Here is a 20029-nt window from a genome sequence, read left to right on the forward strand (position 1 = left end):
AAAGTTTTTAAAACTTTTTTGCAATTAGCCCCGGTCTCCCCTACACAAATCTATCAGTCAACATGAAAGATGCAAATTTATAAAAAAAACACACACCTAAATGTGTCGCTTGTTATAATTAAAAGTAAATAAGATTGTTCTTTAAAACATTTCAAATGATTTGCATAAACTCTTTCAAGCCTTATAACGAATACATTTCATTACTAAATTCTTTTATGCTCTTCTAGTTTTTAACATAATTTAATCATTATTTTAGGTATAAAATTTATTATTATTACTTTTCGTTCAATGTTTAGACAAAATGTTTGATTGTTTTATACCCTTTTTAGTTTTTAACACATTTTAATTATTAGAATTGTTTAAAAATTATTAAATTATTATTAAAAATAATTTGATTATTAGGATCAAGTCAAAACTATAATGGTAACTTTTTAAGTTAGCTATTTACAATGGTTAATTTTTGAGCTAGCTGTTTACATAATGGTAACTTTTTAAGTTAGATGTTTACATAATGGTAACTTACCATTATTATTACAGCTAAATTAAAAAGTTACCTTTATAGTTTTGACTTAATCCTAATAATCAAACTATTTTTAATAATATTTAAATAATTTTTAAACAATTCTAATAATTAAAATGTGTTAAAAACTAAAAAGCACATAAAACAATCAAATATTTTGTCCAAAATTTGAACGAAAGTAATAATAATAATTTTATAAGCTTAAAAAGTTACCATTGGTAACTTTTTAAGTTAGCTGTTTACATAATGGTAACTTTTTAAGTTAGCTGTTTACATAATGGTAACTTTTTAAGTTAGCTGTTTACGTGAGGAAACTTAACTTATATTTTTAAATTTTAAAAAATTAACGAAATATCAAAGTAATATATTGATAAATCAACAAAAGTTTGACAAAAATTTTTATTTTATCTAATAAATAAAAATTTTAATTTACTAGCATATTAGGCTAATATTGACTATACCGTCATTAAATTGTGATGCAGTTGTAAGGAGATTGGCAAGAGTTATTTAAATGCAACAGCAGTATTCTTAACGTGTCATTCTTTATTTTTTAACCTTTAACAATACCGTATATGGCAAATGAAGCTCCTGCAAAACCAAAAACAAAAGAAACTATTATTAACATCCAATGAAATATTTTACTAAAAAGTGAAAGGTGTCTTCTGCGTATCTTTAGGTAAAAATATACAGGCAATATAATAGTTATAAATGTACCGCGAACATTTCCAACAAAACTAGTTACCATTTCAAAGTTAGGAACACAAACAGTGATCAAAAGTACAAACCCTGTTGTCAAAAATCTTGATATGAAAATCCAAAGTTTCCTTTTATTGGTACTTTTGTTAAAGTATGGTAATTTTGGAAGTAGAAAGTTGTCTGCCATATCAAAAACAACAAAAACAGAAGTTGGATACATTAAGTACATACTTATAGCAATTAACGTAGGGATAGTCAGAGCAAACGCCGATCCTTCAAAATTGCTCAATACGGATCCTTGCGTTAAAATCCCAAAACTTAAGGCACCGACACTAGAAAATATAACCTTTATAATAGTACAAACTCCGTAAGATGCGCATGTTAATACTTTATATTTTTCTGGATGAATCATTGTTGCTTCCATAACCGGAATTGCAAGATGGAGATTGTAAGAGTTTATTATGATTCCATACCCAATAAAAAAATGATTAATTGAAAATGTTGGGTTCATGTGTTGATATGTCCATTCTTGCCATTTTGTTACCATAAGCACAAATGCTAAAATAGTGCCAATAACAAAAAATCCTAAAGAGAAAAAACCAAACCATGCTAAAATTGACATGCGTGGAATAAAAAAGAGGGGAAATGCAGCGCAAATCCATAAAACTGCCCAGATTCGTTTATCAAAGTGTACAACGTTTCGTAGTAAATCAACTGTTATTTGAGAACAAAAAATTAATATATAAATATCTGTCATCACATTGCTTGCAACAAAAAATTTCATTATGGTTTCTCCATGCCACGAAATACAATCGCTACCCATATCAACATAGCTTTGGTACACTCGTTTTTTAACACCATCTTTAGAAACTTGATACTGACATTCGTTTATTAACATGCACGTGTAACACATGAGCGCACCAATTACCGCAATCATTACAAGAGCAGTAACTCCGTAGTGTGCCGTTAGAAATGGCAAAGCATACACCGATAAACTTGTAATCATACTTTGACTAGAAAAGAAAAATATAATATTTGAAATGCGTCTGTCATCAGAAGGAATGTGAACTAATGATACAGTTTTTGATGCTCCGAAATCTTTTTGACCAATTCTCGCTACTGTTGCACTATCAAAGCCAAGTATGCCGCTTTGTGTTAAAACATGGCTAGATTGAAAAAAAGATGCGTTTGCGTCAAATTTTGCTTTTTGGTCTCTTCTGCCGGAGAGCAGTACAGATTTTTCGTTTACTTGACTGTTCACACAAAAACTGACACTTTTTGGTTTGTAATAATCGTAAGAATTTTGAAAATTTACGCTAAAGTTATCAACATTTTCCGAAATTTCAAATCGATTGTTCTCATCTAAATACAATTTTTATAAGAAAATAGTTTGGTGAAAAAAAAGAGTTTATAATTAAATGTATAAAAAATAAATAAAATAAGTTGTTTTGTAAATATGAAAGTTTGTATTTAACTAAAGGTCTTTCAAGCGCATCAGTTTAATAAATAATAGTTTAGAATAATTAAAAAATACTAAACCTCTTTAAGATACTAAATTTTCAGAATAGTATAAAGATACTAAAAAAATATGAAAAGAGAAAAAAAAAATATCTGCAAATAAAATGATAGTAGCAAAACGGCTTTTAAAAACAGTAACCGTAGATCAAAAAAACTTACTTGATTCAGCCTCCATTTTTTTTTTTTTTTTTTTTTTTGGTTAAAAAACAGTGCACCAAGCTTTGTCAATAATTTAATGTGTTAACATTTGTTAACAATTCAAGTATAAACATTATTTACATAATAGTTGGTGACAGTTTAAATCAATTGAACTGTTAATTATAGATTATTTTTGAGCCGTTTTTGCAGATTAGTAAGAAAAAAACAACAACATATTGTTGACATTTGCTATTATAAAAACTAAGATAAAACAAATATCTTAATTAAGTTGTTATTCATAGGGTGACGACGTTGTTAGAAATTTTTCAAACAGTGATACTCTCGTATTACACTGTTATCAGTGTATTGATATGATTATTTGTTTCTATAACTTGATAGTTAAAGTTAGAATAAATAAATGTATTAGACATTCCTATGTATAACCGAACTACCATAGCTCCACTAGTCCAGATCACACTTGCTCCAATAAATTGATTAATCAATACAGCTTATTTAAATATAAATTTTTAATTATTACATTACTATTTTCAATTATACAAATATTACCAATGAAAAATGCTTATCCAAAGCCGTTTTCAAAGGTTTTATAATGTATGAGTGTTTTCAATTTGTTTATAATATATCTGAATTTCTCCTCAAGTTAGTTTTTAGTTACAAGTACCTTGTCCAATATATTTTATGAAATAATGGTCAATGATTTAATGCCAGCAACTAAAAATTAAGCTGGAACTTACTTTAAACTTAAAATTTATTATAATTTATTTATTATTATAAAATTTATTATAATTTATTTATTATAACTATGCTTTATGTTCCGTTAAAGCAAAGAGGTATAATGAGGTATAAAAGAGGTATAATAGACTATTATAACTTATAATATTCTATTATAACTCCTTAGTTAAAGTTAATGTACATATTTAATACAACATCCATTTCCCATTATAAATGAAGTTTTACGTTCATAAATGATTAAATTTTGTTACGTATCAAATATAATTTGAAATGATGATAAATCTTTTGTGAAAAAAAAGTAATAGATAAACAGAATATATTTTTTATAAAAGAAAGAATTGCATGTTATGCGTACCACCCTACTAAACAAAAAGAACAGCATGTTATGCGTACTACCCTACTAAACGGAAAGAACGGCATGTTATGCGCACCACCCCATTAAAAAGTAAGAACACCATTTTATGTGTATTTGGTAGTTAATCAACCCAAATACATTTTTTGTCATTTTGATGGTTGTAAATCAAAAATTTATACATGGGATTGCTCTATTAGGCAAATGAATTTATTTATTTGCTTGTATACCATTTTGTATTTATCCGTTTTTATTACATCTGTTTGTATATATGTTTGTATACTATACACCAAAAAACCTGCTTTGTTTAGTCACTAAGATTTTCAAAGTAAAATTACAAATTGCGCCTATATCTATGAATGAAGTTTTAAAGTTTCTCAAATCAAATCTGAGATAAGAAAAGAAAAACTCCACAAATATTCGTACAACAAAATATGGATTGGAATCTCTATCTTACCTAGGACCAAAAATTTGGAAACTAATCCCGAATGATTGTAAAACATCTTTGAAGGAATTTGAATTAATAAACTTTAAATAAAAATACTTTCCCAAGCAATGCTCATGTAAATTATGCAAGGTTTTTATTAAAGATGTCGGATACATTAATAAACTAAAGTAAAATGAAATCTTTATATTTTTGTTAGTTTTTACCACTCTATTTGGCTTTTTTTATTGTTATTATTATTATTGTTAATGTATTTATTGGTTGTCTTACAATTTATATTTATAACGATATTTATTTTTGAAGAATAAGTGTCAGTTGATTTAAATTAGCCAATTATAGAGCTATCAACAACAAGCTATCAACAGCTATGTAACAACCATATGTGTCAACTATAAATAAATTAAAAATAAATAAATACGTATAGAACAAATATACATATATAAAACGCATAAATATTAACAAACAAATATATACAAACAGATACAAACTATTATTTGAAAGAAATTTAATGGTTTTTTTTTGTGTGAAAAGATATTATATAAAAAAGTAATGTTAGAAAGAAATAATTAAATATGATTATGCTAATACGCTGTTTTGACATATGGAGTATAAAAGGTGTTTGAGATGACCCCAGCATTAATACTAGTGCTTTTTTGTGGTGCAAGCTCATTTAACTTTATGAATTTTTTAATAAAATTTAACAAATAATTATTTGTAAAAAGTAAACGAAGCTATGTGTTTAAAAATAAAACCATAATTTTGCCATAATTAAACCATAAATAGTTAAAACCATATATTGCTGTGGCGCCACAGCAGATAAATGGTTTTAATGAGTATAAAGCCATAATTTTCAATTTTTGTCACACAAGACAATTCAAACTTTCTCTGCCATACAGGCCATAGGTTTTTCCCTTTCATTCTAGTCAAAAAATACCACTCTGTCATAGAAGTTAAAATTATCTATTTTTTATACGAGTCAAAGTACCTTTTCTGTCATGCTAGTCAAAAATATTGTTCCTTTCATAATATGAAAATTATCTTGTTTGTTATATATTATATAAGTTGGAAATGTTTTAACTTATATAATATGTAACAATATATTAAGTTAAAACATATTTCGCATACATGTCAATTAAGCAAAGTTATTTTAATTTTTTGAGTCAGAAAACAATTAACCCAAATCCTTTTTTAGATTTTATTTAATTTACTATGTGAAGTATTTTTATGTGGCATTATATAAAGATAATATTTGGAGCATAATAATATATATATTTATAGTTTACGGCGAGTAGATAAAAATAGGTTTATTATGAGTTAGATAGCTTGCAAAAATAGTTACTTCTACAGCATAGTTACTTCAACAGGGCCAACTACACGGGTTTCGAAGCATAGTTACTTCTACAGGGCCAATGACACGGGTTTTGAAGTGGAGGGGTTCAATTGTCTGTTTCTAAAAAAAGTTCTCTATATCTAGAAATTTCTAAAAAAAAAAAGTCCCTTAAGAAAAAAAGTGGGAGGCTCCTGGCCACCCCGCCTTCCTTCTCCTTTTCCGATGTGTCAACCCTATTCTAAACGCAAGTCAAAATTGGAGCAAATATACAAAAAAAAATTGCTTAAATGAAATAAATTACTAATATATTTATTTTCTCACAAAAGTAAAAATGATTACAGATGTTTTATAAAAATATCTAAAAAATTGTTGAAAATTAAAATTACGTTTTTTATAGACTTTATATTTGTGTAAACCTTTGTCATTCATAAACAGTAAATAACTGTAATGTTTTTAAATGGTTTAAGTCACACAGTTGTAAAAATTGCAAAAAATAACGAAAAAAAAATAACAACTACAAAACAAATGTTAACTTTGAAAAGGACATATTTTATTGGGAAATAATTTTGTAGATTCTTATTGCTTTATGTATTATAGATTGCAATAGGAAAAAATAATTTTTTCATACACGTATATTCTGATATATTTGTATATATATACATATATATTCTGATATATTCTGATATATATATATATATATATATATATATATATATATGTATATATATATATATATATATATATATATATATATATATATATATATATATATATATATATATATATATATATATATATTATATATATATTCAGTTTTAATTATTAATTACAATTTTAAATAAATATGCTGATTTTAACCCTGCTATTTTTTATTTTTGAGATTTGAAATTGAGTCATGAATAACAATAACTAGATTGAAACCTTGCTTGAAATTAAAAAAAATTTTTTTTTATAAAATAAATATGTATATCAGTTAAGAGTTAATAATTGACATTTGTCGAACATTCGCAGATCAGCTTATGAAACTAATTTTGGAAAATGTTATATTTTATTTCAAGGAGTGTTTTTTTGGAATAAAATAGTTTTGTAAAGCTTCAACTTTTCTCAAAAGTTTAACTTCTCTCGCTTTCAAGAAAAGACCTAAAAAAGTCATTTTTTTAAAAATTAGATTATATAGACTATTTGTAGTTATTTAGGTGCTCCAAGATGTTGTTACAATCTTATCACAGAGCACTGCGAAAATGCATTTAACAAGGAAGTTGACGCCTCCTTCCTACCAATGAGGCTTATTGGGCTAGAGCCTTAGTATTTGATTTCTTTTAACTTTTTTTAAATTTAACAATTTATTTCTTGTAATTAACACTTTAATTGTAAAATTGTAAACGCATCTTTATACAGGAATTTTTATAAATATTGTTTGTGTTTTTAATTCTAAATTATTTTTTTTTCTACTAATATAATAGCTTGAATACTTGTTTAAACCATCTTGTACAAAGTAATTACGTTTGATACTTAACTGTTACTTTAACTTGCTTAAGTGCCTTTTTACATATTATACATTCTACACGTCCAAAATTTAAGAGTATTTTGATCTTCAACAGCTTGTTTTTCTAAATTGAGAAAATCTAGTTTAAATTTTTAAGAGGACCTGAAGAGCACACAAAATAAACCATTAAACAAAACAAATTAATCTTAATTTTCCTTACTTCCTACCATAGTTTAAAATCATGTCTTTAAATATATTTAATGTGCAGGTTTCTGAATTACCACACCCTGATTTTATGATTGATTAATATAATACAAGCCTATTTTATATATAAAAAAGTGTTTTTTCTTTTTGCTCCGTTTATTTTAAAAAATAAACTTTTTATAAAATAGTACCTCTATTTTTCCTCGGAAATAGTAATCTATTTCCGAGGAAAAAACTTAATACTGAAGTATTAAGTTTTTTCTTCGGAAAGACTTACCTTATTGATTTCTAACTAGTGTTACAAAATATTTTTTGGCAGAATAAAAAAAAAATGTATTGTAAATTTCTATTTAAGTTAAATAGCTAATGATAAAACTGCAGGAGGTACTTTCACCCCTGTTGAAATATTATAGATCTCAAAGAAGGCGCGTAGTTCATGCTTCTAAACAAACAACTTTCTATTTCATGCATTATACAGAATCCCCTTTCGGTATACCAGATACTTTATTTGGGTATTGTTGACATTTAAAACGGACTTCAATAGCTGAATAATGATTGAAACTTAAAAGGCAAAAAAAGGATTTCTTTTTTAAATAACAATAGTTGTGTTTAGTAAACAAAGAAAACTGAGTAAATATAGAAAAGTTGTTCCTCGATTAATTTGATTATAGGTATTGTAATATTGTTATAAACGACATTCCGGTTTATAAAATGATTGCTTATTTATTCTGATTATTGGATATAGTATCAATAACTTAAGTGAAGCAATAACCATGTGACTTTTTCTTTTTTCAAAAACATAAAAATAAAATCATAGTACATGTTTTTTAAAATCTGTGCGACAAGTAAATTGTATAGAAATATTAATTTGGTTATTTTCCTAACTTATTGTAATAAAGGCCGGTGCGACTAGGTGTTGTAGTAGGTTTACTAGCAACATGTAGGACGACATTCAAAACTTATTCCCCAAATAAAAACTTTTGGACAACCACAAACCCTAAACCACAAACCTAAGCTTTAAAACTAACTTTCAGGTCTTCCGTGAGACAATTGATCCGATTTGGTCTATTTGCACTTTGCTTTCATACGTCATTTTTTAAAGCAACGGTATGGGCAAAATCTTGTATCAGATTTTAACTTATCCAATTTTACTCAAATTTTCACTTTCTCTTAAAATTTAATTACCCCTTCTGCCTCACAATCAATTTCCAAGTCACTCACTAATTGAACAGGTTGGTTCAATAACATAAACGGAGGTTGTTTAATAATATAAAGGCTTCCCAGTCGGACTTAAAGCCACGTGTAATGTCCTTCTTTTTTTTCACTTTTTATTCAACTTGCTAGTAGCTGTTTCCATTCCTTATACATACTCATTGTTTAATACTTTTCCCAGGTTGTTCTTACACTTTTTTCATACAGTTGAATCTCCGTATTGCACCGTTACCTTTATTATTAAATCGATATCTGCTTTAAGCAAGATTGCAGGTTTTCCTTTAATGAACACACTTTGAGTCGTCATTTAGTTCTCGAACTGGTTACCTTTGTATTAAAGTGGTCTTATTTTGTTTATACGCTAATAATTAGCTATTCTACATTATTAAGATTAATCTTTCAAGTAAACCTCGCCACCAAGACGCTTTTAATAGATAAAACCTCTACTTCATGATTTGTATTGTAAAATAGTTTGCGAGATTTTCGTCCTCCCCAAATGTAAGTAACGCTTTTTTTGTTGCTACATATATATTTTTTTTTTGCATTATCATTAACCATTATCTGAGGTGGTCTTTTCATTGCAAAAATCTTTTTAAAATTTCCTTGTCGAAATATGTTTTTTTAAATAATTTATTTCTTTACTACATAAAGATTATACATATATATTTTATATAAAACTTTAGTACACTTACAAATATATGTACGCAGACATATATATCTTATATATAACTTCCATACACTTATAAATATATAACTTCCATACACTTATAAATATAAAGTACGCATACATTTATAAATATAAAATAAATTTAAAATAATGACAGTAGCAAGTAGAAGACTACATTCATATCACCAAGCTGCTTTGATACGCGATTTTACCATCATTTTTCATGTGAGATAAAAAAAAATTACTATCAATATTTAAGTGCATAAATAAAAACAAACCTTTTACGTATGATCTTATAAATGTAAAGAATAGTATTATTTGTATTATAATGTAATAACTGATTTATGGTGCCAAAATAATTTATTTAAATTGGATAAATTATTTTTAGATTATTATTAATTTAATCTTAAAAAATAGGAGAACATGCTTAGGCGTCAGTCAAATTATTACTGTCAAACGACTGCTGCTTTAAAAGTATTTAGTGATGTCATGTTTCTCATTTCCTCTTTAAAGATTAAAATTCATAGTCGTTGAATTCGAGATAAAAAGAAAAAGTTAGTTTTTTAATTGAAATCTTTAGAATTTTAAAGCCCTGAATAGAGCACTTTGTTGGATATTTGTGATCAAAGATAGAAAATTGAACTTTTTCAGAACGTTTTAGAGCATTTTGCGATTGAAACATAAATATAGAGGTTTCAATTTACAAATATAAGGAGTTCCAATTTCTTTGAATAATGGTTTGACGTGGGCATATCTGTTAATACTGGATAGTATTCGACACACTTGCTTTTGTTTTACGTATTTTTTTATAGCGCTGAGGAGCATGAGCTTTCCCAAACAATACTGCAATAGATAATGTAACTGTAAATGAAAGAATAATATATACTTTTTAAGCAAGTTTTTTTGATGAAGAGCTTTATTTTATGCATGATGATAATTTTTTTTTATAAACTTTAAAAAAAAAAACGAAATGGAGAATTTGTAAGCAATAAAAATACAATAAGAGTTTAAAATAAAACTTATTTAATTGTCAGTATGAATAGGTTTAATATGTTAGGTCTAATAATAATGATATCCGTTAAACGGTTTGATAATGAAGTAATTTACTTTAGAAAACCACTCGTTCTTCCAAATGGCTATTATGTAAAATGTACACTTTATTTAAATAGAACAAATTCTGAGGAAATAGAAACAAAAAAAAATTAAGAGTTATTAAAAACAACCAACCAACAAATTATCAAAACAAACTAAATATTTTTATTTCTATCATCAAGCAATAATGTACACAAGCATTTGTTTAAACTGTTAGTTGAAGTTCACAATCAACCTCATCTGATATATATATATATATATATATATATATATATATATATATATATATATATATATATATACTTTTTTTATTTTTTATTATTTTTTTTATTTATTTAAATTTATATTTTAGGTGCCCCAAGAAGTCCTAACGGTCTTGTCACAGAGCACCGCGGAAGTGCATCTAACCAGGAAGTTCACGCCTCCTTCCTTACCGTGACGCGAAAATTTGTCCAGAGCTCGTTTTGAACCTGTATATCCTGCTTATATAGCAAGCGCTCTAACCACTGCGCCACGGCCGCACGTATATATATATATATATATATATATATATATATATATAAATATATATATATATATATATATATATATATATATGTATATATATATATAAATATATATATATATATATATATATATATATATATATATATATATATATATATATATATATATATATATGTATATATATATATATATATATATATATATATAAATATATATATATATATATGTATATATATATAAATATATATATATATATATATATATATGTATATATATATATATATATATATATATATATATATATATATGTATACATATATATATATATATATATATATATATATATATATATATATATATATATATATATATATATATATATATATATATATATATATGTATATATATATATATATATATATATATATATATATATATATATATATATATATATATATATGTATATATATATATATATATATATATATATATGTATATATATATATATATATATATATATATATATATATACATATATATATATATATATATATATATATATATATATATATATATATATATATATATATATATATATATATATATATATACATTTTTGTATATATATATATATATATATATATATATATATATATACAAAAAAGAGCCCTAGCTTATCATCGGCCCAAACCATAGTTTTGTACTAAAAATTTTTTTTAATTTTTGAAAATCCCAAGGGTTCTTTCAGGGGGTATAAGGGGCAATTTTAAAGGCGTTTTGTACCGTTTTTAAAACTGCTTGTAGGAAGTCTTGACATTAAAGTTTTTGATTTTTCTTTTTTAAATTAAGTTTGTAAAGATTTATTTAATCTAAATAAAATGGGCTCTATTCTAAGAAAAAATTTAAAATTTATAAAATTTTTTTTCAAAAAAATTTCAAATCAATAGTAAAGTTTCTTTTAAATTAAATTAGGGGTCGTCCACAAATTACGTCACGCAATTTTTGACTATTATAGACCCCTTTTCCCCTCCCCTCCTTCCTCGTCACAACACCGTAACACTTTGTAACTATTTCCGTATGAGTCGTCACAAAACCACTAATCCCCTCCCCCCCCCTAAAACGTGGTGTAGTTTATGGAAGACCCCTTACAGCAATCCCAGTAAATGTATGAGTTTTTTTATTCTTTCTTGAAGAAGTGATACTAACAAAAAAATGTATATAAGAAACTAGACTTTATTTGTGTTTGTACTAGCGGCTTTTTCGTAATCTATTTTATTCTTCCCTTTTCTGTTTTTCTTGTAACTATTTGTAAAGAGAAAGTTGTCCAGCCTTTTTTCCTCAAAATATGCTCTATTTATTAGGTCTTGAACGAACTTAACTGCCATCTCAGAACTGTCGTTAACAACATCATGTCCCTTGACAGTTGCTCGAAATTCTAGATAAAAATCGTTAAACTTACAAAATTCTAGTGGAGTCTTCACCCATTGAGTTTCTGCTTTTCCATGCTTAAATATGTCAAAAATTAGCCACGACTTTTCTGTTATTAATGTAGTCAAACTAGGAGGCTCGTCTTTACTGAAGTTGAGGCTATTCAATATAGCTAGATCCATTACCTGGCGCTCCAAAAGGAAACTCTTACTTGGAAATCTTTGTAAACTATACATTTTTCGGCCATATCACCACATTCCCTACATTCTTTATCTGCTACATTCTTTATCTGCTACATTCTTTATCTGCTAGGGGAAAACTACTTAAGTGGGATCTAGGTACCAAGTATGTCTGAGAATAGAGCTTGCAACAGCTTGAGAGCCAAGTAGGTTCCATTTCTCAAATCTTTTTATTTGCCAGTAAGCTTTCATATCCTAATAAATAATATTGATTAACATTTTGAATTACTTAAATCAATAATGAGCTTTCTAACTTATTAAAAAAATACTAAAAGACTGATACCTGCGTAGGTGTCAAAGAACCTAACTCTGCTTTTAGAAACCACTCTGTATATAAAAGACTAATGAATAAAGCCTTACAAGTTATTTCTTCTTTATGTTTGTCAGTCAGGCCTTGGATTTCATTCATTAAAAGATACATTTTTAAGTATTGTAAACCTTTTCCTATAAATTTTAAATGGTGAACTAGTCCCGGTAAGTTAAGTTTAAACCTATTTGATGATAGAACTATTCATGGTATTCTTTTCTTATATTTCTGTCCTAAAAGGTTTTCGATATAGTATAAATTTGTAATAAATGTTACTTTTTATAAATTAGAATTAATAGAAATAAAATGAATAAAAATAAAAATATCACCTTTTTGAAGATCTTTAAACTGATCACATTACGGAAAAACTGAACAGCAGATATTAGTTTTTAGTTGTATATCAATGTTCCAGGTGTGAATATTATTCTTTTCAGTTCCTAAGTTTCAGCATTTATACAATTCCAGTTTTGTTTTATAACTTCAAATAGTTTGTTGTCTGGACCAGAAGTTCGACTGCTTAGGTAAATCTTCGGGAAATGGGCTTTGTGTTGCTCAATTACAATCAACAACAATGGACGTAGAACTTGTTGAATTAATCTCATGCAAGTACCTTGACATCTTTCTGTATTTGCTGAAGTTGCGTCAAAACAGAGACATTTAACCTTATCTTTTAATCCAAAAAACTCCATCAATTCTACAATAGCTTGCTTTTGATTAACACCTGAACTAGAATCTATTAAAGGAATGCCAAGTACTTCTGTTTACGCATCAATCCTTACCAAAACTGCAGTTCTATCTTTTTTAAATTGCTTTTCCTCTGTTAATTCATTAACCATTTTTCCATCAAAATATATAGTCATTAGTAAATCTGATGGTAGAACAGTTTATTTATGTAATCTTTTATTACTTTAGCCCTGACCGATATTATGTTTTCTGCAGCTCTATAAGATAAGGGTTTGGAACAATTAAAGTTGGCTGCATAACCACCAGCCATGAAAATAACACTAGTAATCAATGCTGTTTGTTGGTGGGGTGTTTTACCTTCTCCCACTGCTGTATGAGCGGTTGACTAAAGAATATTTTTAGGAAGAAGAACAGAATTTTGAACATTAGGATGCACATTAAAATCAAAGTCAACATCTGTTTCCTCGCCTAATCCGTCGCTGGTGTAACTAGTAGAACTTTGATAATCTAAATCCCTCTTGTTTTATCTCTATCTCCAAAACATCTTTTTCTTTCACTAAGCTGGTCTTTTAGGAAAGCAATATTCATCTTTATCTTTCGCTTCTCTCATTTTATCTTTTAATATTTCTTTAAACATAACATAAGGATGTTCTCCATTCCAAAATACTTTATTCATTTGCTTCTCAAACTAATGTCTTTTTTTTATTTCAGCAGGATTCGTTCTGTGTCTTTGATCTTTTAATTTTATCCACTCCTTAACAATTTCTCAATTATAATCTTGTAAAAATATTGTTTAGCAGCATAATTATGGAATTAACATGGATTATTCTAAATCCATCAAGTATCACTCTAAATCCACCAAGCATCCAAGGAACCATTAGTTTAGACAGTATGCAGCAGTCGGACTGATCAACTGGAAAACTAGGTATAAAAGAGAAACTTTTGGAGAAACTACTAAAAACTTTTTCTTCACACTTTGGTTTTCGTAGGAAGAAATAATATTGAATTAGTTCTTTAGCAGTTGCAAATTTTTTAGCTGAAAGTTTTTCGCTTAACTTTTAATCTAAAAATATTTTATCTAATCTAATACTTCCAACTTTTTTTTTCGGTGGCATTTTATTAATTATTTAAGTATATATTAATAAAAAAGTTAATATAAAATATATTTCAAGAAAACATATTATTTTCTGATAAAACTTAAAACTTTATTTAAAAAAATATTTAAAAAATGTACAGTGTAAAAATATTTTTATTTGTTAAATATTTACAGACTTTAGGGTTTTTTCAAACAAATTTTTTAAGTCTTTAATTTTTTTGAGAGTAGAGACTATATTTTTTAGATTAAATAAGTCTTAACAAACATAAATATTTAAAAAAATCAAAAATATTTATGGTAAGACTTCCTACAAACAGTTTTAAAAATGGTACAAAACACCCTGAAAATTGCCCCTTTTACCGCCTGAAGGGACCCTTAGGATTTTCAAAATTTAAAAAAAAAATTTTTAGTACTTAATCAAGGTTTGGGCAGATGATAAACTAGGGCTCTTTTTTTTTTTTTGAGAGAGAGAGATGACCTTATTGACTCAATTGATTGCACTGTTAATGGAAATAAGCTTGTTTTTGCAAAGATACCATTTTGTTTCAAATCAAGGCATTTTTGATTCCTTAATCAGAACAGGTCAATCACCCAGTAAAATTTAAAGAATTTGATTTAAAATGATTTTTATCTTTACAGTAAAAATTTAAATTGTTCATTCAAAACTTATAATAGGATTAATATTACCCCGGCAATCTGAAATTATTTAAACAAAAAATTGTATAAAACCTTTAACTGTTATGACATTCTCTTCATTTATTGATTAAAAATAAATAAACAAAGTATTATTTTTAGGGTTTATGGTTGTTACTAAGTAATTTTAAATTGCGCCTGAACTATTTCTACAACCCTTTTATTTTATTACTGATTTAGTAAGGAAAACTTCATAGTTCCAATCGAGGAAACTTTGGACTATTCTGTTATATCACTGCAACATCATGCTTGCAGCAGTTTATAAGATAAGTTTATAATATTATTATGCATTTTAAATCCCATCAAATTAAACGCAAAAAACCGTATAACCTATAGCAGTATAGTTTACCCAGCGCAATCAATATAGTGTGAACACAAAATTAGATGAAAAAAATCGACGCAAAAAAACTTTAAATCAATGGTACACATGCATTTTTTAAGGAATAACTTTCAAAATGTCTCAAAACGTGGAAAATAAAACGTTTTACTAAAAAAATGCAAAATATATCTATATCTCATTTTTTTTCAAAAATAAACGCAATTGTTCCAATTATGTCAACTCAACAACAAAACCTGAGTATTTTTCAGCTTTATTGCGTTAAAAAGTAAAAGCATAAACTTTTTGGATTAAGTTAACATATCAATAGGTTTTTAAAATCGAAAGCTGAGAAAAATGGCAAGTGATATAAATTAAGTATTACCTGTTCGAGAGAATTTATTTTATGGTTTTATTGTACTACAAATAGAACATTTTAGTTCATCAATTGTAAACCACTGAGTTTTTCAGAATCAAGTTTAACTCGTCGCCGCTGTTTTATTTCAGTTGCAAATGTCAGACGCAAGTATGAAATGTTGTTTTTCGTTATGCTAGAAAATACCAACAATTTCCAGAGTTATAGGACTGTTTGTGTTCTTTGCACTTTTTAAGAAACTCTAATGTTTTTTGCTTACCTCATTTCTATGTAACAGTTCAATTCAGTATTGTTTCTGGCTTTTTATTTTCTTTTATTTGTAAAATGTTTTCTTTAGAAAAACACCCGCACAAAAGTTAGTTTCTTTTATTTTTATTTTTTTAATTTTAGGTACCCCAAGAAGTTATTGCGGTCATATCAAGAGCATTTGAAAGTAAGTTCAAGCCTCTTTTTTTACCGATGATATAAAACTTTCCCAAACACTTTATCGATTGCACAATCCATTCCCAGTACATGATTATTTTTCACCCTCTGACTGGGCCACCGATTTTAATGCGGAAGCCTTTGTTGTACCATCCGAACTAGGTGTTACAACATAACTAGCGTCTTTATGCGGAAGTTTTAGTTCCAAACAACATCCTTGAAATCTCCAGGATCCAGTCCGACTGGTAGGGTTGTTCCTTTAACTTGGAGAAAACCTTTCTTGTGTGATTAGAAATGCGGCTACGAAGCTTTGCTCTCAATGTTCTGAGTCAGTTTTATAAAAATTGTACGTATGTTTTTAGAGGCTCTATTTACTATAGATTTCTGCATGCTAGTTTTGTGCTTACTCCATTCTTCCATATCTTTTTGGTTTTATTTAATTTACCAGTTTTTCCTCTTTTCTCTTCACATGATTGTACCTTTTCCACAAAACTGTCAATTTACAAATTACCAAATAAAATGCGCATGCAATTACCATTATGGAATGGTTTGTGTTTGTCTCACTATTTTCATTTGTACGATTTTTCATTTGTACGTTAACATCTCAAATCAAAAATCAGCGCTAAAACAATGGGTTTTTATTAACAAACTGAACGTGTTTCTGTTCACGTGGACGTAATTTTTTTAAATTACGTCCACGTGACTAGAAACACCGAAATCTTTATTTCAGACAAATATTTTAGATTAGAAATCAGCGTCACATTTTACAAAAACAGCTCATGATAGAAAAACTTTTAACTTGCCTACTAATATAGAAACAGTCATGTAACTTTTATCATTTTGAATACTAACAATAAAAATGTTGTTAAAATCTACTTATTATTGGTAATGATTTAAATACTTTGTCTTAGTATAAGAATTAGTCGTTCTTAGCTTATTATAGATTGCTACTAAATGGTTGTTACTTTAGCATATACATTTTTCAAATGATGTTTTCCAATTAAATTACGGAATTTCAAATTTATTGCGCTCAAATGTTTATTAAGTAGGAACAATTAATGTGTCGAAAGCAGGTTATCCCTAAAAATCAAAAAAAAATTTTTAAGACCAATTTGACATTGCTATTAAAACTTTGTAAGTTGTAGTTGCTGTTCTGTGTCTGGAAACAGTTTATTTGACTGATAAAAATTTCATACGCTCCTGAGAATTAACATAGTAAATATACATAACAAAACGAAATAGTTCGTTATTTCAATCGGTCAACAAAATATGTGTTATGCAGATATATGCTTGATGCAGTTTTACATCAGTATGAAACATGTTTAGGTTATTGAAAATAAAAAAGTTTAAATAAATTCCAAAAAAAAGAAAGAAAAAGCGCGCTATCATATATTTTCTTTTTTATAAAAAGACCAAATCTCTTTCCTAGTGGGCATGCGTCGTCTGGGGGACGTTCATCGGACGTCTTACGCTATAGTAAATATTGAAAGTCTTCAATTTTCGCAGCTAATATATTTTTTGTTTACAACATGAAAAAATTCTTGTATATCATATTTAGAAGTCAGATATATAGTTGTATAATAAATAGGTTGTTAAATTCGAGTTTTAATCCGCCATAGCATGGAGAAAAGTGATGCATTACGAATCACTGGTGAGTTATTCAAAACTTTCAGGGGTTTCAAGGAAATGGTTACCCAAAGACTGTTATCTTGACTTGTATAAGTAAAAATTATAGATGTTGTCACACAATAAAGAAAGAATTTATTTGTACCATATTTTATCAGTACGGAATTTATAAACTTTTTGGGACAAATTTTTGAAATTGCCAAAAATAAAGCAAAAAATATATGTTAACAGTTTTTCTGTACCATTGTTTTCAACCTAAAGTTAGTTTAGCTCCACAGTGTAGGATTTACATCTTTTTTAGAATTTTTTTTAAAGCAATATTATAATGAAATGTCTGGTCAGATATATGTAAAAATCCATGACATCTATGCACACATGCCGTTATATCTGGGTACACCCAGAACTTTTTCTACGAGTTTAAACGTGATTCAAAAATATTTACTACCAGAAATTTTTCATTGCAATCCTAACTTTGACGCAATTTTAGCTTTTAAAAATGCAGACTTAATGTAATAAATGATTAAAGAATACTTACCGGAGTAACTTGAACAAAAACTGCAATCCATGTCATTTAATTGATTATACTTTGAAGTAACAAAGCTTGCATGATTCTGAAAACGATAAATAAAAAGTTCTTTAATAATTAAAAGAAAACTTACATCCATCCAAACAGATTTCTTCGGAAATCAATATAATCAAATAATATATTCAGATTTTCCAATTGGAATGATTAATAGATATTTTGTGCGTTATTACTCACAGTTTCTTATTGTTAGCATTATTCTAAAAAGCATTAATGTAAGGCAACTTTATTTTGTACAACACTTTTGTTTTTTTTGCAAAGTAATGACTCTATATATAATTTAATATCTCGTTAAAAATGTTATAATTGACATTTAAAAAATAGATTATGTACTTTTTTAATTGGTTTTATTATTAAATATTTGCGCATAACTTATAAAATGTTTTCAAAATTATAACTTTTATTACGGATTTATCGTAAAAAATACAAGCTAAAAGAAATCATTTTTACCAATTATAATTATTCTAACAATAATGTGTTAACGCGTGTGAGAAAGGCTATAAATTTTTAAATGTACTATAATAAAAATTTAAATTAAATTTTTTACGTGATTAGTTCAAAAAGATATAAGCGTATCGCTTTATTTTGTCTATAAACACACTTAATTTCATCCGAAGTTTCCTATAACTTTCTTCATCTTTAAATCAAAAAAAGTTTCAAATATGGTAAAATACAGGCCCGTCTTTAGGTCATCCTGGCCCCCCTGCAAAACACCGGTTGTGGCCTCTCCAACCCCCATCACCCCCCCCCTTCCCACCGAAGAAAGAAATTTGATGACAGACACGACCCAACGCAACACGTTTCTCAAATAATCCTATTCCCTCTGAAACTGTTTAACAACTAATCATGAAACTTTGTTCATTTTGATTTACAATTAAAGGGATTAAATTATTATGTTCAGCAGATTGCTCATGCTCACTGATTGCCTTATGAGCAACTTTCCAGTTGCAAAATTCACCTTTGCTCGCTAAAGAACTCCTAGTTTTCCCGAAAAAGAAGCAAGGTTTGCAATAAGCACTACCACTCCTAGCAGAATATACCAGCCAATTGCGTTCTTTTTTTTTCTCCATTTACAAGTTTTTAAAAAAGTAACTCTTTTGAGGCGCTTTGCTAAGTTCCAGCGTTGTAACGGGTTTCAGACCTTGAAAAATCAGCAGCGTTGACGTCTCTATTTTGCTGATTTGTTGCAATGGACTCAATCAGGCTATTACTTTGACGTACCCAGTCACCAGGGTCGGTTGAAAATACTTCGACGTTATAGACTATTTTTTTACTGCGCACACTAATGGAGTTCAAGGTAGTTTTCTCTTTATTAAGACCTTCATTACAAATCTACGA

At 27.2% G+C, this 20029-nt stretch overlaps 1 protein-coding gene across 2 annotated transcripts; it reads right to left on the reverse strand.

Annotated features, from left to right (window-relative positions):
* Positions 1 to 905: 905 nt before the first annotated feature.
* Positions 906 to 18959, reverse strand: LOC100198183 (vesicular GABA transporter). 2 transcript variants are annotated; one of them, XM_065813255.1, is made up of 3 exons: positions 18869 to 18959; positions 18644 to 18719; positions 906 to 2578 (listed from the first exon to the last, which is right to left on the reverse strand). In XM_065813255.1, the coding sequence occupies exons 2-3, from the start codon at positions 18672 to 18674 to the stop codon at positions 1071 to 1073; spliced, it is 1539 nt and encodes a 512-aa protein (XP_065669327.1). In that variant the 5' UTR covers positions 18675 to 18719; positions 18869 to 18959; the 3' UTR covers positions 906 to 1070. The 2 variants fall into 2 exon arrangements, with proteins under 2 accessions (XP_065669327.1, XP_065669328.1); XM_065813256.1 differs by lacking the exons at positions 18644 to 18719; positions 18869 to 18959 and adding an exon at positions 2894 to 3263.
* Between the last annotated feature and the right edge of the window lie 1070 nt (positions 18960 to 20029).

Source organism: Hydra vulgaris, chromosome 12, assembly GCF_038396675.1.
Source record: "Hydra vulgaris chromosome 12, alternate assembly HydraT2T_AEP".
Taxonomy (NCBI): domain Eukaryota; kingdom Metazoa; phylum Cnidaria; class Hydrozoa; order Anthoathecata; family Hydridae; genus Hydra; species Hydra vulgaris.